Source organism: Oryx dammah, unplaced genomic scaffold (assembly GCF_014754425.2).
Source record: "Oryx dammah isolate SB20612 unplaced genomic scaffold, SCBI_Odam_1.1 HiC_scaffold_1, whole genome shotgun sequence".
Taxonomy (NCBI): domain Eukaryota; kingdom Metazoa; phylum Chordata; class Mammalia; order Artiodactyla; family Bovidae; genus Oryx; species Oryx dammah.
This window is the reverse complement of record NW_024070185.1, coordinates 28,427,342-28,455,105: the sequence shown is the minus strand read 5'-3', so window position 1 is coordinate 28,455,105 and position 27,764 is coordinate 28,427,342. Positions and strand designations below refer to the sequence as shown.

The 27,764-nt window shown below is 38.6% G+C and overlaps 1 protein-coding gene across 1 annotated transcript in view; it reads right to left on the bottom strand.

The window, feature by feature from the left end:
* The window catches only part of LOC120863678 (tetratricopeptide repeat protein 39B-like), a 150,146-nt gene that overhangs the window by 29,231 nt on the left and 93,151 nt on the right, over positions 1-27,764 (bottom strand). Inside the window, 9 exon segments of the mRNA XM_040240133.1 lie at positions 1,006-1,065; positions 1,156-1,223; positions 1,765-1,873; positions 3,918-3,983; positions 5,461-5,566; positions 13,728-13,792; positions 16,650-16,717; positions 23,083-23,159; positions 24,347-24,478. Of these exon segments, the coding sequence (XP_040096067.1) occupies positions 1,006-1,065; positions 1,156-1,223; positions 1,765-1,873; positions 3,918-3,983; positions 5,461-5,566; positions 13,728-13,792; positions 16,650-16,717; positions 23,083-23,159; positions 24,347-24,478 (751 nt within the window).

The window sequence follows — 27,764 nt, the reverse complement described above, 5'->3', positions numbered from 1 at the left end:
GGGCTTCCCAGGTGGCTCAGTGGTAAAGAATCTGCCTGACAAGCAGGAGATGCAGGTTCAATCCCTGGGTCAGGAAGGTTCCCCTGGAGAAGGAAATGGTAACCCATTCCAGTACTCTTGTCTGGGAAATCCCACAGGATTTCCACCAGAGGAGCCTGGTGGGCTACAGTCATATCTTTATAGGAGTTTAAGTGGACTAGCTTTAAGTAAGGAGGGTAATCTGTCTGAATTTATTAAAATACAAACATCTTTGACCTAGAAATCCTGTCAGACTCTGTCTTATATAAATGTACCTTTGCACTGAGATGTACACATAATAATGTTTACAATAGCATTGTGTATAATAGCCAAATGTCTATCAATAGTGGGCCACTTTAATAAGTACAGTTTATCCATCTCATGGAATGAAACCCAGCCATCAAAAAGAATGAGGAAGATTTAGATATACTGACCTGGAAAGAAATCCAAGATGTATTGTAAGTAGAAACAATCAAATCAAGGAAAAATAAATATGTTTCTCCCCATTGTGGAGAAGAAAATTGTTTGTGAGTATATTTATATGAAAGGCTCTTCACTCTTTTTCTTCAAGGGGTTCAGTGAATTAATCCCTTTGATGGGGAGCACACATATAGTACAATGAAGTTGCCTTTATGGAATGTCTAGATTCCAAAGTCAACATGTAATACCAAGATGGATAGTAGCCGAAGTTTCTGAAAGTCCCTTAAACTGCCCACCTGTATTTCTATATCCAACCCTGAATTGCCTCAAATACCTCATACATAAATGTAGAGTATATTCTACTATACGTAGTAATATACATTATATTCTATAATCTACTATACATAGTAGAATGCACTCACAAAATTAAAGTTTGGCTTTTTAATTACATATTTCCCCTCTATTTTTGTCTAGCACATACAGCTGGATTTGCTCATGTGGAATGAGTTTGCTACGCAATTCCACTAAACAGACAGGCCCCCCAAACGACCCCCTCAAATAAGTTACCTCTTCCACATTCCCTTTTAGCAGCTCTATCCGGCCATGGTAGAACAACACAAGGGAGCCCTGCAGAGGAAGGGAGAAACAGACTGTTCAGTACTCAACCCTGGTAGAATGATTACGGCTGAAAACAGACACTTGAAATTCTAAGCATACATTTGGAAACTGCTGGAGGTAGGGTTCAAGGAGGCTCTCTGCTTCCACAACATTCACTTCTCCCGTACCTAGAAATTTAACAGGAAAAGCCTCAGTCTTCACGAAACATAGTCGACATTTAAGACTATTTCTCCAAATTTCATTAAAATATACAGCAAAGACCTATTCATGGAAAACATGAAAACTAATCACTTGAAGACAAGTCTCATCTATGACTTTAGTTTAAGAAAGCCTTAGGGCAAATTTGTAAGAGCAGATGTGGTTGCCTTCAATTCCTAATTGAAATTTTTGACTTGAATACCAATATGAACTATTTTTAACAAAACATTTAACTTTCTGCTAAAAAAGAAATGTAACATGCTAAAAATAGATCACCTTAAGCAAGTCTTATAGAATTTTTTTTAGCCAAGAACAGATTTAAAAAAATTCAATGAAAGAAACCCTCCGCCCCTTCTGCTAAATGTCACTATGACAAAGTCACTATTTTCCATCTTTCTGAAAAAGAAAGTAAATATAGACTCCTATCTCTTACTGATTTTCCTAAATTTTTACTTACTCAGATGAAAGATAATCAACTTTCAATGATATAAAATGTTATGCAGTCCTTACCAAGTATCAGGGAGATGTAAGTATGAAAAGCTAGTATAGTTAAGCAGCATAGTGGAGACCTCATGCTTCTTCCTAAGGCACCTTCCCGTAACTGCAGAATGCCCAACTCCTGTGGGGATTAGATGCATTTTAGAATGAAAAGAGCATCATATTCAGAGATTTTAAAATGCTAGCTCATATAGCCCCACCCTCCATGAAGGTGGGGTTTATTTTTCAAGAGCTTAGAAAGTAGTAACTAGATAGCATCACCAACTTAATGGACATGAACTTGAGCAAACTCTAGGACATAGTGGAGGACAGAGGAGCCTGCTGTGCTTCAGTCCATGGGGTTGCAAAGAGTCAGAATGACTTAGCAACTGAACAATGAACAACAAAAACTAGAAACAAATTTTACATTTTAAATTGGCATAAGACAATCTCACATATTCTTACATCATGTGATCTTAGGGTAAAAAAAAAAGGTAGCGTCCATTTCATAGAAAATGCTGTTATTTCTCTTATATAAATATTAATTTATTTAAGCATGAGGATCTAAGTATAAAATGCTATGGTGGGTATGAATATTTATGGTTCTGTTTCTTCAAGGATCTTTGCTTCAAACAGGTCAGACAGTATTTGAACACATTTATTGGACCATGGTGAGGGCCTTAAGAAAGTTAAGTAAGTGATTCTGAAAGTTAGGGATGTTTGAGCCTTGTTGGGAGGGAATAAGGGAAAGCCGTGTGGAATAGATGACACTGATCTCAAACCTAATGGATTAAGAGGCTCTTAAGAGACCTGATTTGGGAGGATGCCAGTTGGGAAGGACATCTAAAACAGACATGGCAAAATCAATACAATATTGTAAAGTAATTAACCTCCAATTAAAATAAATAAATTTATATTGAGAATTAAAAATAATAATAAAAGAAAACAGACACCAGCAAAAGCACAGAAACAGAAAAGCACAAGGTCTATTTGGAAAACAACCAACTGCCCAGTTTAACAGAAACACTGGGGAAGCAAACAGGACAGGTAGTAAGACTAGAAACTTGGGCCCGAATCAGATGATAGAGCACTTGAATCCATGCTATACTTTGGACTTTATTCAAGGGGCAATTTGGAGCCACTAAGGAAAGAAAGTGGAAGATGAATGGTCAAGGGGAAGGGTAACCATGAAACAGAGTCTTACTTGATAGACCATAAATACATTATAGCTTATGAAGACCATAAATAGACAATACATATAGTTTATGAAGAATCTGGATAGTGGGATACAAGTAGATGGGGAATTTACAGTGTCTTGTACTTGTTCTCAAACAATTCTGGAAACCTGCTCTCTTGACTAAAAGGGCCAATTTCTGCAATAAGGCAACTCTGGTAATAGCATGTTGAACGTTATGATTGATAACTATTATATATTCCACAAACAACCACATACAAATACAACAAACAAAATTCATGGAATATACACCACCATAGGTAAAATAGATAGTCAGTGGGAATTTGCTGCATGACTCAGGGAACTCAAACCAGGGCTCTGTGACAACCCTGGGGTGGGAGTGGGAGAGAGGTTTCAGAGGGAGGGGACATATGTATACCATGGCTGATTCACAGAATGGTAGAAGCCATTCAGTGTATGGTAGAAACCAACACAGCACTGTAAAGAAATTATCCTCCAATTAAAAATAGATACTTTTTTAAAAAAAAAAAACATGGAAAACAAACTTCCTTGTTTAGTTCTATAGTGAAACTTGTAAAAACACAAGAAAACCCAAAATACTGCAACCATGCTTGACCTACACAAACCATAAAATGGTAGACATGGAAATCTAGCCTGATTTCTTGGTTTAGCGGGGGTTGCAAAAATGTTAAGAAAGCATATTTTAACCTCACATGAGTACTGAAGATCCTGCAAGCATCAACATTAGTCAAACATGAATTTTTAATCCCAGAATTTAGATAACATTGAGATAAAAAATTTTAACTTTCAGTAGAAAAACCATCCCCTAACTCCACCAAAATATGATTAAGACCCAAAGTCAGTTCATTGTTCTGCAAAGAAACTGCCAATAATTTTCACACTAATTATGAGGACATGTTATACTTCCCTCATACTCAATAAACATTTTTTAATCTTCTTTGTCAAAACTAAGAAAAAACTAATTTTGTACCCTATTTCCAGAAAATCCTATAAATTCTAGTAGTCTGATAATCCGTGCTGGTAAAAGGGACAGCATCTGTAAGAAAAGAAAAAAAAAAAAAACCACAAGTGTTGTACTATGTGTTAATATACCTAACTATAGGTAAATGCTAAACTCTAAAAACTTAAAATTTTAATGATTCAGTAACATGAAAAATTAGACCCAAGTTTAAACCACTAGACATCTCTCAATCACTATATATTGCACCTCCTATAATCATTACTTATGGCAATTTCATTTAGTTACACTAAAAAATTAAAAACAGAACAAAGATTCTGGCCTTTTCAGGATACTCTAAAGAATACTTCTTCCTTTGATGTGGAGTGACAAGTGTTGAGAAAGTAACCCCTAGTGCCCACCTCCAAACAAAATTTATTTTAGCAACCTTTTCCAGGAAGCAAAAGTTGTTCTACTCTTCATGATATGCAGGCAAAACCTAGAAGTGGAAGGCTATAGCACTACAGCCGCTCTCTGGGACATCTGAGTAGGATGAAGGGAGGTTCTCTCAGGGCAAAACTTCAAGCAGAGACCTGGTTGTTCACTTTGCCTGGAGAAGAAATGCCCATACATGCGATTATATACTGCTTCCATAAGCCAATGGTTTGACTGGATGGTCAGTGACTTAGAAAGAACATGTTAGGAGGCAATTCCCTGGTGGTCCAGTGGTTAGGACTCCAAGCTTTCACTGCCAAGGGCCCAGGTTCAATCCCTGGGCAGGGAATTAAGATCCCACAAGCTGTGTGATGCAGCCAAAATAAGAGAGAGAGAACAAAGAACATGATGGGAAAATTGATGCCAAGGAACTCTGGGTAAGAAATATATGGATATATCTCTTTGAATGGGAAAAAAAAAATGAACATATTTGTGTCCCATATGAATGTTCACCAAAGGCTGTCCTCAGCAGAGGAAGATTTTAATAATCAAATGGGTAGGGTGATCCATTCCGTGGCCAGCCGACAGCTGTCTCTTCAGCCACCTCTGTCATCAACCAATGGGTTCATAAACAAAGTAACTCTGGTTGTATATACCAATTCCAGTCAAACCTTAATAAAACATCAAAATCTCTAAATAATATTGCAATTGAATGGATATTTATTCAAACTCTTCATCTATCCCAGAGCATTATTACTATCCTTCAAGCTCTATTATTCCCTAACCTAGTTTCAATTCCAGAACCACCATTGCTATAGCAACAGGATTTCTGATGTGGGAATGGAACCGAATTTCAAGCTCCTTCTTACAAAAAAAAAAAAAAAAAGTTACTAGTCTATTCAGAGGGCTGTATGCTGCCCTTATTATACAATCCAAAACTATTCTCAGCATGTGCAGAACTTTATAGCATATTCTGGCCAGAGCCTCCACTGGGTCACAACAGAATAAAGAGGATCCCACTCTAGCCACTTGTCAAACAAACCCAGGTAGAGGTTCAGGGTGAGGTTCAAATGCAATAGCAGAGGCACTGAAAACCTAAGGTTCTTTTATAAAAGATTCTGGTTACCTTTTGATTACTTACCAAATTAAACGCCCCTATTCCAAGCTTGACACCCCCTTCAAACTCGTAGAAGAATTGCTGCTCAACTTTGTTCTTCTGAATTACATGCAGGATTGAAAGACATTCTCTGGATTAAAGAAAACAGTTATACTATAAGTTTACTATGACACTGAAAATTAATGTCAAGTCAAATTTTGCATTTAAGTACCATAAGATAGATATCATTAGCCAAACACTGGAGAATTTTTAAGTGGATAATGCTACACTGAGTTTACTCTTAATGCTACCAGATAATCATCATTAAAGAAAAATGACACACTCATTTCTACATTGTTTATCAGGATCAATCTTTCTGCACTTAAAGCAAAAGAGGGTTCAAATACCAGCAGGCATGACTCAGGAGCCACAGAACCTCAGGACTGTGAGCTCCCAGTTTCTCAGCAATGTGTTAGAGGAGATTTTCTAAGAATGCTCAGCCTCTCAGCTGCTGTGCACCCTGCAGCAACCTACATTCCACTGAGTAACTGAGGTGCTACTGACAAAAAGAGTTAAATTTCAGTGTGATTACTATGGCATCAAATAGACCAAATAAAGAACTTGGAACTAGGAAAGAATGAAAGAGGAAAGTAAAGTCCATCACAACTGCCTGCAACTTTCTTCTTAATTTTCTCTCCTCACCCAAGCCAATCTTTCTGATTTTTCACTTTAATTATTTTCTATTCATTTCCCTCTTTCCCTTCATATCTTGAATGCAGAAAGTATTTCATCTGTATTCATCAGAGAAATGCAGATGAAAACAATGATGTAAAAATTGGCAACAACCAGAAATTGTTTATCAAACTGACAGATACATTTTTTAAAGTAATAAGAAATAGCCAGATACTACATATCACCTGATGTGATGTAATTATAAAGAATGCAACTTCATTTATGATATATTCTAGCCAAATGCATCTACGTTGAATCTAGTAAGCCTATATATCTAATTTCCAGTTTACAGGAACTATAAGGAGCTAGAGAAATGCTATCAACTGAATCATATCTCCCCCAAATCCATATGTTGAAGTTCTAACTGTGCCCCCCTCCCAAAGTGTGACTATATTTGGAAATAAGAGATTTTAGGAGGTAATTAAGATTAAATGAGGTCACTGTAAGTGGAATCGCTCTCTCTCTGCTCTGTGAGGAAAGAGTGAGAAGGTGGCTGTCTGCAAGCCAAGAAGAGAGCCCTCACCAGAATCTGATATGCTTGTGCCCAGATCTTAGACGTCCAACCTTCAGAACTGTGAAGAAATAAGTTTCTGTTGCTTCAGTCATTCAGTGTATGATATTCTATTATGGCAGTCAGAAATGACTAAGAGAGAACAAGCTAAACTAAAACTCAAGGAAGCCACCAAACAAAGCTGTGTGTATGCAACTACGGGACAACCAGACTGGGCTTTTCCACAACTGAAGGAAAATAGAAACTCTTGTATAATAAGATATATTTAATGAACATGAACACTGACTGCACAAGACAGTCTTGGGTTGGACCAAGGTGTTGACATTCCAGAAGTAAAAGAGATTTGGGACCAACTGGCAAAATTTGAAGATGGGTTGAATATTTGAAGATGGATTGAATATTTGAAGATGGATTGAATATTTGAAGATGGATTGAATATTTGAAGATGGATTGAATATGAAATGAAGATTTGTTGACATGAAAAAAAAAAGATCATTAACTGCAAAAGCAAGTTATAAATCTGTACATAAGAGTGATCTCATTTTGGTTTTAATTATATATATCTCTAGATTCATGTAGAAAATATTCTGAAAAAGTATATATTAAGGTATTAACAATCATAATTACTAGATGTTAAGTACATGGGGTATATTTATGTGTATTTGCTCATCCACATTTTCCTATTTTCTAAAATATATATCTTTTGTGATAAAAAGCATTATTTTAATTTTTTAAATGGAAAGCCAGGGCTGGCAAAGGTAAGAAAAATAGACTCATTCATTTATTTATGATAAAATGGTATTTATAGTAAAGAGGTTGGCAAATACTGGAAGGTAGCCACATCTATTTTTTAATAATGTGATTTTTTTATTCAATTTTTTTTTTTTTTTTTTGGTGACACGACATGCAGGATCCTAGTTCCCTGAACAGGGATCAAACCTGTGCCCCTTGCAGTAGAAGAACAGAGTCTTAATCATTGGACCACCACTCACACCCATTTACTTATAGCCTATGGCTGCTTACACCCTCAGTCAGCTACAGAGTTGAGTAGTTGGGACAGAGATCTTGTGGCCCACAAGCCTAAATATTTACTGTCTGGTATTTTTTTAAAAAGTCTGCCAACCCAATTATTCTTTGGGGTAATTTTGCAATATATATCAGAAATCTTACACCCAATGGTATCTTTGAATCAATAAATCTAATTTTATTCAAGAAAATAGCATGGATACACAAAACTTGACCTATAAGGTAAGATATTGTATTACAATGAAAACTTATAAACAAATTAAAGCAGGCAACAACAGGAAATTAGTTAAGAACACAGTTGAATGCATGCATACGTTTATACACACACATGTGGCACATCCACACGATGGAACACTATTGAGCCATTAAAAGCCATGATGAATTAGCCTAAGTATCTCTACACAACAATCCCACAGAGAGGTGGTCACTGGTAACAGTCTGGTACATCTAGTTTTTATGCTTTACTAAGAATGGAATCTTTAAAACGCATAAATGGGGACTTCCCTGGTGGTCCAGTGGTTAAGACTCTGTACTTCCACTGCAGGGGACATGCCTAATCAAAGAACTAAGATCCCACATGCCAGAGTCAAAAAAATAAAATAAAATAAAATAAAAAATTACATGATTTTAACTTTAATTACATGATTTTAAGTCTCATCAACTTATACAAACCAAAGCTTGCTGTAAGATCAAGTTTTATATGAATTTTTTTTAATCCTTAAAGACTAAAACTTCTGTTTTAACTTTTAATTTTTTAAAGAATATACTGATCAGTTTCAGTCAGTAAAATATATTTTTAATTAAAAAATCACAAATGGGATCACATACTACATACTATTTTATGGGTTATATTGACAATTTTCCATGAAGATGCATGAAAGTTATCTTATTCTATAATAAAATGTATTATTCCATTCCATGGAATGATTTAATTAACCAAATTCCTATTCTTAAATTTTCAAGTTGTTTCAAAATTTTCCATATTATAAACAATGCTGCTAAGAGTGTTCTTACACATTCATCAAATACTTTTCCTATATCAAGTACTAGAACTATAGCACCCTAACTGTTCTTAGGATAACTTCTTAGAAAAAGAACTCCTGAGATAAAAAATGATACATATTCTTGATTTTGATATATACTGCCAGAACATCCTCCATTAAAACTGTCAGTTTAGATTTCCACCAACTTATGAGTTTCTCATACTGTCATTTGCCCTGAGTCATTCATATCATATTTCCATTTATAATTTTTATTACGGGGTATTTTTGCCATGATGAAAATTTAAATGTTTATTTGGTCAAGTCAATCTTTTATATCACACTTTAAAAGACTTCTGAAATTGATGTCAGGTTTTCCAGTAGTCATGTATGGATGTGAGAGCTGGACTGTAAAGAAGGCTGAACGCCGAAGAATTGATGCTTTTGAACTGTGGTGCTAGAAAACACTCTTGAGAGTCCCTTGGACCGCAAGGAGATCAAACCAGTCAATCCTAAAGGAAATCAACCCTGAATATTCACTGGAAGGACTGATGCTGAAGCTCCAAGACTTTGGCCACCTGATGCAAAGAACTGACCCACTGGAAAAGACCCTGATGCTGGGAAAGATTGAAGGCAGGGGGAGAAAAGGCGACAGAGGATGAGATGATTGGATGGCATCACCAACTCAATGGACATGAGTTTGAGCAAACTCTAGAAGATAGTAAAACCAGACAGACAGGGAAACCTGGGGTGCTGAAGTCCATGGGGTTGCAAAGAGTTGGACACAACTAAGCAACTGAACAAAAACATCTACTGCTATGAAGCAATGAGAAAGACACAACATCGCTTCTACAGTATTGTTGCCATAGATGTGATCTGAACTTAATCATGAAACAACATTAGATAAGTCCACCTTGAGAGAAGGTCTTAAAAATAATGGCCAAGTATTCTTCAAAAATGTCAAGGTCATAAAGACAAAGACTGAGGGGCTCTTTCAGATTAAAACAGACTAAGGAGATGTAACAGCTGAATGCAACATCCAGGATCCTGGACTGGATCCTGAACTAGAATAAGGACACTGGTGGGACAGTTAGAAAAACTTGAGTCAAGTCAATAAAGTAGTTAATAATATTGCACCAATGTTAGTTTCTGGATTTTAACAATTATACTGTGGTTCTATAAGATGCTAATAATATTTGTATATTAGAAGACTATATAAAAATTCAGAAATTATTTCCAAGTAATTTTTTTAATAAAACAAAAATTTTATTAAAAATTTTTAAAAGCAAAAGTTTAAAGGCCTTATGCTTTAGGACTATAAACAGACTTTCCTATGTTTTTGCCTATATCCTTCTAAAAATATTTTACTACTAAATCTATATAATGTATCCTTTATATAGTCTTTTCTCCAAAATGAAGAGTCAATTTTCCCAAAACCATTTATTAAACTAATAAACCCATCTTTCCCTACTGTTTTTAAAGAGACTTATGCATATATAGGTTTTTTTAGTAAGCTTTGAATTCCCAGATAAATCTGTGTGTGTGTACACAGAAGTGCATGAACACACACAGAGTTTCAAAGTCTTATGTTTGACTCCACTGATACATAATTTCTGAGCCATTACAAGAATATTTTAATTCCTTCAGATTTTAAGTTTTGATAACTGAAATAGCAAGCAACTCTTTAACATTCTTTTGTATCTTCTAAAATATATTTCAAAAGGAAAACTAAAAACAATATATCAGGTTCCCAAAGTTCACCTGCTTCCTCCAGGATTTCAAATGGGATATAATTATAGGAAATCATTTCAGGTAAAAGCATCTCTTAAAATACTAAATCTTGGTTCTACTTCTAGTAATGGCAGAGTGCCTTAAATTAAATTAACCCTCCCACAGATAACAATTATAAATTCCTGACAAAATGCAAAACACGTGTTTAAAATATATTTGCAGACACTCAGTTCAGTTCAGTTCAGTCGCTCAGTCATGTCCGACTCTTTGCGACCCCATGAATTGCAGCACGCCAGGCCTCCCTGTCCATCACCAACTCTCAGAGTTCACTCAAACTCACATCCATCAAGTCGGTGATGCCATCCAGCCATCTCATCCTCTGTCGTCCTCTTCTCCTTCTGCCCTCAATCCCTCCCAGCATCAGAGTCTTTTCCAATGAGTCAACTCTTCACATGAGGTGGCCAAAGTATTGGAGTTTCAGCTTTAGCATCATTCCTTCCAAAGAAATCCCAGGACTGATCTCCTTTAGAATGGACTGGTTGGATCTCCTTGCAGTCCAAGGGACTCTCAAGAGTCTTCTCCAATATTACGGTTCAAAAGCATCAATTCTTCGGTGCTGAGCTTTCTTCATAGTCCAACTCTCACATCCATACATGACTACTGGAAAAACCATAGCCTTGACTAGACGGACCTTTGTTGGCAAAGTAATGTCTCTGCTTTTGAATATGCTGTCTAGGTTGGTCACAACTTTCCTTCCAAGGAGCAAGTGTCTTTTAATTTCATGGCTGCAATCACCATCTGCAGTGATTTAGGAGCCCCCAAAAAACAAAGTCTGACACTGTTTCCACGGTTTCCCCATCTATTTGCCATGAAGTGATGGGACCAGATGCCAAAAAAAAAAGCTAGAGATGAGTTAAACTTTGAAAGAAGGGAACAACTTTTAAAGAGACTTTATGTTTATATGACTAGTCACTTGAAAGTACTCCCCAGTACACTCAGCATAGGGTGCCTAGAATTTACACAAAAAGCTATAGTCTTATTGGCTTAAAAAAGAGTACAGAGTTCAAATCTGCCAGAACAGCTATAAGGTAATGGGGAAATTTTCAGATAGGGATGAACCACATAGGATGGAAATGCCAAAGCCAGTGTTAAAACTCAACTCAAATTCTTCATTGACTCATGAACTATGTGAGAACTGGTGAAACTCCAAAGAAAAGCAGAAACAAGAGAAAAGAAATAATAGAATCATGACCTCAGATGTTGTGCACTAGCAGAGATTAAGAGTATGGACTCTAAGTCTAGTCAAGTTAAATGCTTCCCAGAACAAAAATCAGCATTCTTCTGAGAAAGATAACAGAACCTAAAGTCTTTACAATGAATCACTATCTAGTATACAATCAGAAAATTACTAAATTGAAAACAGAAAAACATGACATATAGTCAAGAGAAAAAGCAGGCAGTAGATACTGGCCCCAAGACAACCCACATGTTGAGATAATATCTAATCTGAAAAAAAAGAATTTTCAGTAACCTATTGAACAAAATCAGGCTGACATGTAATTGGAATCTCAGAAAAAGAGTGAGAACATAGCAGAGAAAAAATATTTGAAGAAATAATAGCTACATGCTTCCCCAATGCCATACTTAAGCACATCAGTCAAAGATATGAGTCTTCAAACCATCCAGAAGAAATGACACATTACAGACAGGGGAACAATAAGAAAAAATAACAGCTGACTTATGATCAGAAACAACAGAGACCATCATATTGGGTTGGCCAAAAAGTTAACTCAGCTTTCTCCATTAAGAAACCCATACAGAAAAAACCAAATGACCTTTTTTGGCCAACTGAATACAACAACTGATAGTTTTTAAGGAGTGAAAGAAGAAAAATTTTGTAACTAAAAAATACTACATACAGCAAAAACAGCCTTCAAAAATGAAGGCAAAAGATAAAGGCATTTTCAGATAAATAAAATAGAGTCATTGAAAGTAGATATGAACTGTAATATGAACTATAAGAAATTCTAAAAGAAATGCTTCATTCTGAAATAGACAGGAATGAATGAAGAACATCAAAAATGGTAAATATTGGATTAACAATGGGGTCTATGATATAAACCTGTTTAAAGCAAAGGTTGGACACCACATTGCAGGGTTTATAATACACATAAATGTACTACCGTAAGAATAGTATAAAAGACAAAAGGTGGTTAAGTAAAACTATACTTTTGTAAGTTTCTTCTATTTTATGTGCAACAGTACACCATTAACTCTAACTTGACTATGATAAGTTAAGAAGGCTATGATAACATTACAGCAAACACTTAAGAAAAATTAAAAGGGCTATAGCTAAGAAAATAATAGAGGGATTCTACTGGAATATATATATATATATTTAATTAAAGCAAAAGAAGGCAGAAAAATAAGGAGGGGGGATAAATAAGGCAAAGAAAAAAAAAGGAAAATGGCAGTCACAAGTGCAAACATATTAACTGTTACACTGAATAAAAAAATAAGACGCCATTAAACATATTTACCAAAAAAATGTAATTTAAATATAAAAACAAAGGTAGATTTAAAGCAAAAGAATATATGCCACACAAACACCAATTACAAAAAAGCATGAGTAGCTTTATTAATATCAGACAAAACAGATTTCAAGACAAGGAATATTATAAGGAGTTACATAGGAACATTTTATAATGATAAAAAGGTTAGTTTATTAGGAGATAAAACAATTTAAAAATATATAAGTCCAATAACAAAGGTTCTAAATACAAGCAAAGAGTGACAGAACTAAAGGGAGAAATGGATGACTCCAGAATCAAAGCTGAAGATTTTTAACACTGTGAGTAAAAGATAGGACAACTAGATAAACACCAGTAAGGACACCGAAGATACACGAATGACACTAGGGTCCACTCTAACTGACATCTGCATCACTGAAAAAATTCAATGGGACAGTGTTGTTTCAGTGTCTGAACCAGAGACATACCTATATATACCTGCCATTTTTAATTTACAAATTGTTTTTAGGAGAGAGAAACTAAGATTATCTAATCAGAAATTATGTAAGTACCTTCCAGCTATTTTTCTCTTAAAACTGCATTTATTCTGTTGCCCTTTATCATTGAATACACACTCAGTAAGTCAAAATTCAAGTGCATTTTTACCCACATTAAATTTTAAAAATCTAGTCACACTTATTAAAAACCTTTAAAGTACAAAGTGGTATATAATACAAGAATTATTTAAAAACCACAAGAAGGTGGTCATAAAGGTACAAACCTTGTCATAAGATTTTTCATCAATCTTAATTTTTAACTTACTTATATATTTGGTAACTTGTTCTAATTTTGAGTCCACCTTTGATGAAGTTGATCATATTTTCATCCTGAAAACAATTCAATTACATAATTAGATCATTTAGCAAATGATTCTTAGACTGTCCCCACAGCTGTGTAGCTGCATGATTAGAACAAAACACTATATCTTTCGAGGACATGATTTTTAAATTAAAATATTCTTCTTGCTTTACATATAAAATGCCTTTTTTGTCATCTTCCAACTTAGAGGACAAAAAAAGGAAACAATTTTTAAATCCTTGCGTAACTTTACAGATGTAATGAAGAAAGTAATCCTTACCAATTAGGGGCCATAGAGTTAGTCCAAACCTACTTTGATAAACATCAACTACTGAGCAATTTTCTTTTAGGTTTGATGGAGTTCAAAATGGCTACTCCAAGGCCTTTCCTGTCTGTCATACTCCAAGTAATGGGATTATGGTTCGTCATTAGGGGGTACTTTAGCAGGCCGTCTATTTAGAATTGTGAATTTCATTTGTATACATTTCCAGACCAAAAATAACTGATCTGGATTCTAAATTTGTTATCACTAGTGTGAAATTTTGTTTGGGGATTTTGTTTCTTCTTTTTGCCTGATGGTCATCAACCATGCAACTGAGGCAATTGGCCTAAATGAATGACCTTTTTAGGGTGAGCATTCTAGGATTCTAAGAGTCTCTTAATAAAGTATATAAAATAACTGCTTTAAAGTCGCTACTCCAACAGATGGTGCTAACGGAGAATGCTTTTCTAACCCCTTAGTAACAGAAACATGCTCTGGTATTTATTTCCTGTGCACTTGAGCATCCTTCTGAAGCCAGAGAAAAACTGATTTTAGTTTGTTAATTTCATCACTTAAATACTTAATACTTAAATTATTAAAAGAATCAATAAATGTAAAATTCATTATGCAATTTAAATGCCCATTTTCTGATTTCAAGGTAGCTTCCAGTTACACAAGTTCCAATAGTGTCCAGGAAAGAAGTGCTTAAATTGGAATAAAATCTGCTTCAAATAAGAATATTTAATGATTCACCAAACATTTGCTGAATGCCTATTTTACAGCAGGCACCTAATTGCAAAACGAGGCAAAAGCAAACACAATACGCTAAGGGACGGAGACGTGCACGCACGGACGGAGACAGGCACAGGATGCCACAACAGCACAAAGAGGGGCTGGGATGTGCAGAGGCCCAAAAAGCTTCCTGGAAGCATCAGTGCTTGAAGCGTTTAAAAAAAAAAAAACAAAGATTAGGAAATAGCCAGATGAAGGAAAAGAAGGCAGATATGAACTTTGCAAGCAAAAAGAAAAAAACCTTTCAGGGGAAAGGCAAGGAAGCATTAAAGATCATGGTGTGCTTGGCTAGGCCATCTGTGCTTATATAACACAGCACTGCTACAGAAATCTATTTCAAAGAAGGGAATGACTAAGGAGTAAGAAAGCTACTTGTACTTTCCCACTCAGGCACGCCACCAGCAGGCGAGGATGTCGCCAAGAGGGGCGTAGGGAACTGGGAGAGATGCCAGTTGAGTTCTAAAAAGCCTTCCCCATTTGTGATATTCTGACACAGAACCACTGCCATCGTCAGTGAGGGCTACTAAACGCTGAAGCCGAGACATGAGCAGGCGAGATGCTCCCCTTGGAGCGGGTGCACAATTACACAATGGAGAGTGAGCTGGAGGGAAGGGAAACTACGGACCAAGGGTCCCTAGGTTGCCATGAAGTCTAGGGAGGCTGATGAGCCCCTCACTAGAACAATTATGGTCAGAATAAAGAAGAAGAGCCGATTAACCTTCAAAAGGTAAAACAGCACAATCATGAGCCTGACCGGACATGGAGGCATGAGGAAGAGGGAAGAGCCGTGGGTATCTCCCAGATGTTAAGTTACAAGCCCCTAAACATATTTTTAAAAACCCTTTGAATCAAAGATTTTACTATCAAATTCCCATTTGCAAAATGCATTAAAAAAAAAAAAAACTGGGGGCCTCTGTGACTAGCCTTATGTATACTAAGGCAGTGAGACTGCTTCAGGCGTCATAATACGTAGAGTTTTAGGAAACAGGGTCATAGATCAGATTGATTTTATTTTCCTTAACCAGACATCAACCTATCAGGTCAGGCAACCTCCAGAAAAAGAGAAAAACACTCGCAGTTCGATGTAAAGCATTGAAATCGAGGAAGACTTTCTCCATCTTACAGTTGAATTTCTGCCCCCTTACCATCTGCACCCCACTTCTACCCCACTGTATCCATCACTGACACCTGTGTGGCCACCTGTTAAAATTTGTATTTTTTTTTTAGAAGAATTAGATATTACAATGACAGGCCAGGTACTGGTGATAAGAAATCCTAGAGGTGAAATTTAAATGCCCCTGAGAAAAAGTCATTGTTTTGTTTAGTAACTTCTTTCAACTGCTCTTCCAAAAGAAGAAATAAAAGGGGATGAGAATACAAATAGCAGGGAAATAAAATCTGAGGTCTACATGCATAACTGAGCTTTGCTGAAGCATCTGGCACAAGAAGGGAACAGCCAAAGATGCTGAAGCCAGTCACCCCTGTGTGCAGCCCTCCACCATTAGCAAGCTCACAGAGGCATAACCTCACAATTCTCATACAGAGAAGCATCCTGAAATTAGGTGTGGTAGGTGCAAAACAGCTTCTTTAAAAGGCAGTGGTTCCCAACAGACTGAATTTCAAAACAGCATCTTTTAGGTGCATTTGAGTAGGAAAAAAAGATCCCCCAGAATCTTCTTTCAGCCAAAGTTTACGAGCAATAACAAATAGCTTTCATTATAACTCTAAGTTGAAAGAACTGAAGTACTGACACAGAATGAGTCACATTTTTTTCTTTGTCATACTTAGCAGGCTTCCCGGGTGACACTGATGCTAAGCCAAATGTCCGTTACCTGCACAAACGTGAGGGCTGCTTTCTGTAGGAGGCACTCGGCATAACAGATTTCAGCATGCATTTCCTCTATTAAAAACAAATAAACGTATATTAAGGAAAATCCCATGCCCACAGTAATTGCTCTGAGACATTCAGAAAAGACAGATAGATGAATGAGCCCAGAGGAGACATAAAAACCTAGGTTGTTTCATGATTGCATAGAAGTGGAATGATGACCTCAGTTCTCAAGGCCTCAGCAAGATTTTTCCAGAATGTGTGAAATGCTTTGGGGAAGTCATCTTTGGCTCGGTTCACATATAACTGCCAAGAGTCAGGCCCTTGGTGTCAGAGATCCAAACTCAGCTCACAGGAGGAAACCAAAATAGAAAAACACTTTTTGGGAAAAAAGAAAACCACTCGTTTTTTTAACTTAATGGGAAACTTCAAGTCTACCACTGGGATGGATTGAAAAACTAACTTGAATATACTAATTCTAACATCAAAACTATTATGAAGGCATGATGGTCACGACAATGGTTAGGCACACTATCGACTTGAAGAGAAAGCAGTAACTTCCGAGGATTCTAGGAAAAAGAACTGTCCTGCATGTCCAACTCATGAGTCTTCATTCAGGGAAGACTTGATGTAAAAAATTTAGCACTAGCACAGTTTGGAGCTATTTGCTTTGTGCATGTATGCACGTGGGTATGTGTGTCTGTTTTCAGCTGTGCTGCACATAGGGTCTTAGTTTGTCGACCAAGGATCGTACCCACACCCGCCGCATTGGAAGCATGGAGTCTTAACCACTGGGCCGCCACAGAAGTCTCAGTTTGAGGCTGCTTGGATCACTGAGGTATCTAGCGCAGGAACAAGGCACTCACAAGAGGGCTACATAAAGTTATGTCTGTATCCCCTGGACACATAGACGTGTGGCCTATCTTCCTAAATAGTCCATGATAACTGTAGAGACTGGGGAGGGAAGACTCTTTGCCTTTTTTTTTTTTTGTATAAATAAAATCATCAATTTACTGTTTTATCCATAGGATACAAACTAGTGTGTTACTTCAGTAAATGAGCTTTGGCACTGGGGTAATTAACAGCCTGGATTGTAGCAAAGGCCCTGCCACATACTAGTTACAGAACCTTGAGCAAGCTACCCTTCCTCCCTCTGCTGGGCTTCTCATTCTTCAAGTCCAGCTAATGACGTCTCTATTTCTTGTTTTTTTTGACATCTTTATTTCAAAGCTGAAGAATTCAAGTGCTGCCTGCAGGGTCACTGTGCAGAGTAAGCCCTCAGTATGCATCAGCTACTTCCACTAAGATTATTCCCCTTGGCCTATGTCATGCTTTTTGACAAAACTTCAAAAAGTTGCACATTTTTAAGTGATGTGCTGCTGCTGCTGCTGCTAAGTCGCTTTCAGTCGTGTCCGACTCTGTGCGACCCCACAGACGGCAGCCCACCAGGCTCCCCCGTCCCTGGGATTCTCCAGGCAAGAACACTGGAGTGGGTTGCCATTGCCTTCTCCAATGCATGAAAGTGAAAAGTGAAAGTGAAGTCGCTCAGTCGTGTCCAACTCTGTGCGACCCCATGGACTGCAGCCTACCGGGCTCCTCTGTCCGTGGGATTTTCCAGACAAGAGTACTGATGATAAGACCTAGTGCTTTATTTCTTTCACTCACACACACAGGACACCTCCCCTCAACACACACACACACACACACACACACACACACGCTTTGTTCTCACAAACTGGTTCACCTTCCTGCCATGCTCATGTTCCAAAGGTTGATTAAGAAAGAAGCAACAATGCAACGAAGATTTTCCAACAGCACGTATAAGGGGGAGCCAAACCCACGACGGGCCAAATTTGAGGAGCTGCGGTCAGGGCACATTCTGGCAGCATTAACAGCCAGTGTCTCCATCCTTCAGAACGCCTCACTTTAAAGGGTGCCCCCTGGATTTTCTCAGTGGGTTCAGTGGGAGAAAAACAGGTAACTTTTACACAGTCATTTGAACATCCTCTTCCCAGGGAAACTTGTAACAAAGTAGGAACTTTCAGTAATTATTCCCTTTGGAAGCCTGCTCAGCAATCCAGATGGCTTGGCTTGGGGCATGTGTTGAGGAGGTGGTGAAGTTGCTGCTGGGCGAGAACCAGCTCGGCAGAGAGGCAGAGCGCAGAGCCCTGCGTGGCGTGGCCGATGGCGCGGCCCAGCCAATGGCGCGCCTCCGGCAGAAGCACAGGGTGTGCACAGGGAGGCGTGGGCTATGAGCCTGGAAAGGAAGTCAGGCTAAATGATGGATGACCTTGGAAAGGAAGTCCAGGCTAAATGATGGATGACTTTGGAAAGGAAGTCAGGCTAAATGATGGATGACCTTGAATATCCGCGTCTGGGCTTCATTCAGTAGGCAATGGTATTGCAGCAAAAACAGAAATGAGACCTTTCTTAAATAAAAATGAGACTTTCCTGATAAACGAGGAAAACAAGGAAACAATGAACAGGCTGGGGAAAAACCTAAACAGGCCTGAATGAGTTAAGCAATCTTGGTTACTGTCTAGCTGCTACTACTAACAAACACTTGTGGCTAGACTGGTCCTTTTACAAAGCTAAATAAAGCTAATTACCCTCTGACTCCATATGTATTATGAATTATACTCTGCACCTGGCATTCTTCCCCCACTACCCACCCTTACAGCATTCTTCCTTTCAGAAAGGAGGTCACAGCCTGATAACTTCTGAAAAGACCAACCCCAGTTACTGAGTTACCTGATGCCAGCTGTGGCCATTTTGAAATTTTGCAAAAGGAAAAAAAAAAAAAAGCAAGACTTACTTAGGATATAAAACCTCTCCTTATTTCTGAGGAAATGGGGCACGGTTCTTAAGGCACTAGCCTACTATGTTTCCCCTTTGACTGGCAAGAATAAAGCTACTCTTTCTTTTTTTTCCTCCGAACTCTGTATTTCTATTTGGCATTGGTGAACAGGGAGCCAAGATTTTGGCATCAATGGTGAGCCCTTGCAGAGATCTGAGCAGAGGGGAGGATGGATCAGAGTTAAGCTAAAGATGGACAAATCAAAGAGAAGCATAAAGGACATAACATGAAGGCAGAGATAGAAGGCAAGAAAGTTTGAACTGTATTTTCTATGTATAATGAATCTTTGAATTAAATCCCTTTTACATCCTAAGAACTGTATACAAACGTGTTTTTAAAGACAATTTGAAAGCCATTTAATATGCCAGCCATGAGAAGAATGGGTGTGCCTCATCTTCAATCCACAAAAAGTTTAATTAAATATCCTTACTCCTACAAACAACGAGCCACTCAAGGATAGAAATGGAAATTACCTATAGGGAAAACAAATTGCACACTAAATCTACAATGTTTTGACATGCTCCCTTGAACACAAAGTCTGTTTGGATTGCAGCAACAGCCAAAATCATTAGGAATAAATGCAACTTAATTTATAAAAGTCTTATCTCTTCACTCAGATTGATTTATATTGGGCAGCTCTTAGCTCTCAAAATTAGACATTTGGCATTTACAAGTAGGTACCTACCAGAACATCTCTTAATTATAAATTCCTTAGTTCACTGAAGGAAATATCTTCATTATGCAGGGAAGTGTTAGCTAAGCATGCTCTCAGACATAGAAGTCTAAATAAACCTTATTTCAGAATAGTTAAAGTCACAGGCTGATGTATTTTCATAATTTTAAAATTAGGATCTTATTTCTTTGAGCAGTTTTAAGTTCACAGGAAAATTGAGGGGACAGTAGAGAGATTTCCCATATATACCTTGCTCCCTGGCTCCCCCCAACATGCACAAACTCACCTTTGATGAACATGCTCTCCAAGGTGGCACGTTTGTTACAACTGGTGAACCTCCACTAACATATCATAATTCTGCCACAGTTCTCATTAGGGCCCACCCTTGGTGGTGTACATTCTATGGGTCTGGACAAATGTATCATGACATGTCTTTAATCATTATGATGTCACTGCCCTAAAAAACTCTGTGTTCACCTAATCATTCCTCCGCCCCATCTCCTGGCAACAACTGATCTTTTTCCTGTCTCCACAGTCCAGCCTTTCCGAGAATCTTATATACTTAGGATCATATAGTAGGTAGCCTTTTTCAGATGGGTGTCTTTCACTTAGGAATATGCACTTAAGGTTCCCCCGAATCTTTTCATGGCTTGATAGTTCATTTCTTTGTAGCACTGAATAATATTTCACTGTCTGGATGTACCATACTTCATCCATTCACCTAGTGAAGGTCAAGTTTTGGCAATTCTGAATAAAGCTGCCATAAATATTTCTTTGCAGATTTTCGTGGCAACACAAGTTTTCAGCTGTTAGTTTTATAAGAAAACTGTCATACTATCTTCCAAAGTGGCTGTACTACTTTGTACTCTGCCCAGCCACGAATGAGTGTTCCTGTCCCTCCACATCCTCACCAATATTTGTTGGTCTCTGTGTTCTGGATTTTGGACGCTGTGTTGCTGTTGTTGAGTCACTCAGTTGTGTCTGACTCTTTACGACCCCACAGACTGCAGCATGCCAGGTCTCCCTGTCCCTCACCATCTCCTGGACACTGTGTAGTGGTATCTTATTACTGTTCACTTTTTAATACTTCTAAATATGCCATGCCTAGAGACAGAATAAAGAGATAAGAACACAGTATCATCTATTTTTATGACGTCTAACACAGAAATAATTCAGCATTTCCTTCACCCACACGTGAAGACATTTCATGCCTGTTTCTTGCGGAACAGAGGAAGTTGTGGGAAACAGAGGAAACAACTAAAAAATTAATAATTAATTAATTGGCTTAGGGAAAGGCAGGTCAGGTTTGAACACCGCTCTGCTACGCTGGTAACCTTGGACCATTTGTCTAATCTCCCTGATCCTCAGTTTCTAGTCTATAAGAAGGAGGTTACCCAGGATGGGCCTCCCCGGTGGCTCAGCAGTAAAGAATCTGCCTGCTAGTGCAGAAGACGCAGGAGACATGGGTTCGATCCCTGGGTCAGGAAGATGCCCTGCAGGAGGAAATGGCAACTAACTCCAGTATTCTTGCCTGGAGAATGCCAAGGACAGAGGAGCCTGGCAGGCTACAGTCCATGGGGTCACAAAGAGTTAGAGATGACTGAGCGACGCGCGCACGCACATGTGCGCGCGCACACACACACACACACACACACACACACACACACACACAATGAGCCCAAGTTTTCCAAAGTCCATAGCAAGTTGATAATAATCTTCTAACAAAGCAAAGAAAACTTTACAATGAAACACACTAAAAAATGTGTCTAGCACAGACGACCACTAGGAATGATGGACAGCATTATCCAGAATGGCTCTTGCCTTAACTGGCCACAGCTACTTTGACAATTTCGTGTTACCTCCTCCAGAGAACTACTCTGACAACGATAGCAAGGAACATGTGCTCCTCAGATGACAGAGGCTTTGTTAGACACTGGCCACATTTGAAGGACATCTTCTCTGTTACAGGAGTATTGCGATGCTCCTTTCTTATAAACTATTCTGACTAGAGCATAATGCTAATCTAACAGGACTCATCATGGAACCTCTGCCCTAATCTCTGTGGGAACGTCAAGGAAACAGCAGAAGGAGCCAGCTTCTCCCAGCCATCCGATCAACATGCTGAAGATATGTTGGATTCTAATAGTCCTATTCCTGAATTCTAGTAGTCCTAAATGTTTACAAACCAAACATTTTCTATACTGTAAAACATCATCATTATTTTAAAGGTATCAAAATTACTGGCCTTGAGAAAAAAATGAATAGCCTTTTAGAAACTCTCACACATGGATGAGAAGACTATAAACTGACCTAATTCTTCAGAGAAAAACTGGTGATATCTATAAATGTTTTCTATTTTCAAACCCTCAGTCCCAGTAACTCCACTTTTAGCAATCTATCCTATGAAATACTAGCAAAAATGCATGAAGTTATAGGTACAAGAATTTTAGGACAGCATTATTTTTAACAGCAAAAAAAACCAATATCACTGTCCTTCGACACAGAAAAACTAATTTATGGTATTTGTCCTAATGAATGCTACATGGCTATTAAGCAGAATGAAGAACAATGTATATGAGTTGACCTGGAAAAAGTCAATGCCAAAAATCACATTGTAGCACATGTATCACGTGCTTCTCTACTTGCAAAAAAAATGAGGAATAATGAATTACTATAAAAATCCTATGTATATGTTCTGCATATATTTGTATATGTACAGAGAAGAGTGTGCAAGGCATGAAAACCAACTGCTAACAGTGGTTACTTCTGGAGGGTGAGTAATGATGGGAAGAGGAAAAGATATTCCATTTACTTATATTTTTTACTTAAATGTTGAATTTTATGAGCAGAACCATGCTTTAATTTTTCAAAGAAAGGAAAATACCCAATCTTTTAAATGCTCCTTACCTTCAGTCAGCTGTTCCAAAGATCCTCGTGAAAGAAGACTTGAGAAAGACTCTACAACTGTGCATTTCTTCCTGTATCTGCACAGAATACATAGAAGAGATGAGAAGCAGAAAGAAACAAGTAATAAATCAAGCTCATTTTCATTTCACATCCATTTCAGTTGTAATCACACCAAAGGGTCACCAGAAACAGAACTCTAAACCCTAAAGTCTGCAGGGCAGAGACCACCATTTTGAAACCTACACACCCAGTTCCCAGCACTGGTACCCTGTGGGCATTTAATCCAAGCTCACTGAACATGTTTCTGTGTGTGGACAAACCTACATATAACAGTCAATACCGGGAGCTTCCCTGGTACCTCAGTTGGTAAACTGCCTGCAGTGCAGGAGACCCAGGTTCAATCCCTGGGTCAGGAAGATCCCCTGGAGAAGGAAATGGCAACCCACTCCAGTATTCTTGCCTGGAGAACCCCATGCACAGAAGAGCCTGGCCAGGGTACAGTCCATGGGGTCTCAAGAGTCGGACACGACTTAGTGATTAAACCAAACCAACAGTCAATACTAACTCCGTCATGCCCCTTCCCTGATCTCTATGGCTCAAATCAGTGTTTTTGTGGGTAAGGGTCACTTTGTCACTGGTTAAAAATGGGGTTAGACTGCAGTGTTTGGAAACTCTCTTCATTTGAGGGGCTAGAAACATAATTACAAGAGGGCATAATTTCAGTGTTAAAATTCACCAATGCTAATTAACAGCTTCTGCTAGAGGCTTCATATACACACAAAAGTGAAACTCCATGTCATTTTCACCAAGCAAAACTGTTCAAATATGGCCATTTAGGCAAATAAAAGACCCGCTTCTGCATTTACAGCACTTCCCACATAAAAAATTCTCCTTGGTTGGCCCGGAGTACCAGGCCAACATGTAGTACCTAATCTCTCCACCAGGGGGACCCCAAGAGATGCTTGCTGCTAAACCCACTGAAATCCTCAGCACTTTTCTGTAGCTCAAACACAAAAAAGAAAACAGTATGGTATAGACGCCATGTGCTCAGCCACACCAGCATCATAGGATAATTCCTTAGGGGAAATATTTTTAATCCCTCATAAAAGTACAGGAGGCCAGGAAGCTTTGATGTTCTAAGTCCTTTTCTATAACCATGGCCAGCTTCCAACAGAGCTCTCAGTGAAGCAAAGTACATCCATTTTGTCACACAGACAGAAAGGTTTTTAGGCATATCTCAAGGATTTAATTACTCAGCTCATACTTTTGGCAGGTTTGTAAGGCGTCCTTCATGGCAGAAATGCCGTTTTGGATGTCCTGTTGCTCGAAGGTCATGACAGCCTGCAACACCACAATGGTACTGTAGCCCAAGGCATGGTACATGCTCTCCTTAGCCCTGGGAAGAACACGGAAATGACTGCATTTCAATTCAACTGAAAAGCATTCAGGTCTCATCTGACAATAACCACAAGAAATTCTAGTTCATCCAAGGCATGACTTTCACAGTAACGACTTTTACTCCTGCACCACAACCACTGAAATAATGTGGACTACGAAAGGCATGCCCCAAAACACTCAAGCACTGGGGACCTTCCAGTTCAAGTCCAGGCTGCTGCTGCTGCTGCTAAGTCACTTCAGTCTTGTCCGACTCTATGCGACCCCACAGACGGCAGCCCACCAGGCTCCGCCGTCCCTGGGATTCTCCAGGCAAGAACACTGGAGTGGGTTGCCATTTCCTTCTCCAATGCATGAACGTGAAAAGTGAAAGTGAAGGCAGGAAGCAGGAAACTTGCCAGGTTGAAGCAGAAAGTGACGTATGCTTTTCCCTGTTTAAGCACAAGGGGGCAGCCTGCCGATTCATTTCTTAGAAAATGCTTCTAAGCAATCCTAATTTTTCCCAGTTGTACAAGAAGCAGTCCTTAGCTCTGAAGTGTGAAATAAAAGCCATTGAAAATATATTTTGTGACACAGAAATTATGAAAGATAAGGCTTGTTTAAAACCATCCCCTCCCTTCTCCCAGGCAGAGGCCATGAGAAAGCAAGATTTGGGCCACCAGGCAGGTCAGCCACAAAGGGCCCGGACAAAAATTCACGGTAGACCTCTTACCAAATCTCACCTCATTATCTAGGAATCCTGATTAAAGTTCTTGATGATTCATATTGTCAGTAAGAACTGCTTCAATTCTTAAGAACATTTAGTCTGAACGGATGGCACAACCCAGACTCTCAGCCTGTGAAAACCTCACTATCACTTTCCTCAAAACTTCTCAAGCTATGTTCATTAGTTAATTATAAGATTTACAATATTAATGTGTGGTTTTGTTTTTAATTCAAATACAATATACAACAGCCTGCTGCTCTGCAAAACAAATACAATCCATATTATTCCTTTCCCACCAGAAAGAGTCTAAACATCCTTTCCGAATCTGCAATTAGTCCCAAACAGTGAGGGCACTGCTGATTCAAGAAAGAAAACAAACAAACAATATGCAAGGAATAAGAGCAACCCAACGTAAATCAGTAATTGTAGTTTTTAAATGTCACCTTTTAAAAAAAAAATTCTGTACTAAAGTATCGTTGATTCACAGGGGGCTTCCCCAGTGGTTCAAGGGTAAAGAATCCACAAGCAACGCAGGAGCCACAGAAGGCTTGGTTCGATCCCCGGGTTGGGAAGATCCCCTGGAGGAAGAAACGGCAATCTACTCCAGTATTCTTGCCTGGGAAATTCCATGGACAGAGGAGCCTGGTAGCTACAGTCCATGGGGTCCCAAAGAGTCGGACACGACTGAAGGGGCTTAGCACGCAGCACATACGCATAGCTGATTTAAAATGCTGTGTAATTCTCACATTTCAAACCAAAAGCTCTTCCAAGAGGAAAAAAAAAAAGTATTTGAGTGGGGGAAAAAAAAAACATGTTTAACAGTGAAACGTCCAGAAAGATCAGAGGATATAAAACTAGACTAAATATAAGATCATGTTGTTTATTTCATTCCATATTATGACCAGCTGCGTGTCAGTGGAAGAAGAAAAAAGGAGACTTTTTGAATAAAAAACACAGGAGACAGGCAGGAAGAATAAGAGAGGGGAAATAAGGAGAGAATGACTGGCAGAGAGAGAGAAGGAGGGAGAGAGGAAGACAGATGGAGAGAGAGACAGAAGATGATCTGAAGGACAGACAGAGATCTGAAGGACTAAAGAAGACAGAGGGGAAAGGGTGGCAACAGGCAAGGGAGAAAATGTGTGTTGGTTGGAGACAGCACTGGGCAACTTCCTTAGGCCAGGGGCTTCACCATCTATTTTGTTGTCTGTTCCTAACCTCTGAAATGCTAACTGATTGCAGCTCATCTAAATCTCAGAATTACCACGGCCTCAGTAGGCACATTACTTTAAGTCCCCTACGTACGAACCTTTAAGTTAACTTTCAAAGATTCAAATGTGCGTTCTATCAACGTCAGGAATCAGTAAAATTTCAGCTTGCCCTCCATCTCCTATTTCTGATGAGCCTTTAGTTCTGCCATTGCCTACCTCCTCTCCCTCCTCCAGTCAGTAACTCTTCTTGCCTGTTCACTGGATGCCGGCCCCTGGATGCCAGCTGTTGTACTGTACTACTGTACTTTTCAAGGTACTGTAGTGTACAATTGAAAATGTTTTATCTTGGGGGGTTTTCATATATTATTTGTGGGTTCATGTTTGAGAACGCATGTACACCCGTGGTGGATTCATGTCAATGTATGGCAAAACCAATACAGAATTGTAAAGTAAAATAAAAAATAAATTAAAAAAAAAAAGAAGAAAAAAAAGTATAAATGTATTACAGTACAGTATTATATAGAGAATTGTGTGAGTTGGGTACCTAGGCTAACTTTGTTGGACTTATGAACAAACTAGACTTATGAACATACTCTCAGAATGGAATCTGTCTGTATGTAGGGGACTTACTGTAATTTCTAAAATCAAAGTCAATGACCAGAGTCACATCACCCTCCCCACCCTACTGACTCCCCAAAGGAAAGAGCCCCCACTCCTGTGCCCACAAGGTAACCATCTTGAAATTATTATAGGAGGTCTAAGTTTCATCCAGGTCAGTGACTGTGTTTGAAGGCATGAGGTAAGCTGATTCCTGTCAAGCTCTAGTCACACTGTACAGATGGGCACTAGGGTTACAGTGAGGCCTAGGAACAAGGCTAAGCATAGGTTTTCCTGCCACATCATCAGAATTCATAGGTACTATTCAGTGAAAGGGGGCTTCCCAGGTAGCTCAGTGGTAAAGAATCTGACTGCTAAAGCAGGAGATTTGGGTTAAATCCACAGGGGTGGGAAGATCCCCTGGAGGAGGAAATGGCACCCCAGTCCAGTATTCTTGCCTAGGAAATCCCTTGGACAGAAGAGCCTCAAGGGCTACAGTCCACGGGGTCACAAACAGTCAGACACGACTGAGCCTGCACGTGAGCACTGTTAATTGAAATGAAACTGATTTATCACATAAATCAGGAGTCCCAAGAATATTTTCATTATCTTGAATTTCTTTTTAGCCTCCGAGATTAGCATATTTTAGTCTGTCCCATGTCCATTTCAAAGGAAACTTTTCTCAACCATATTTAAGTTCAGAGGAATACCCATAAAAATATTTCACTGAAGAAACCCAAATGAAGCTCTACAAAACTAAGATGACATTATTTGAA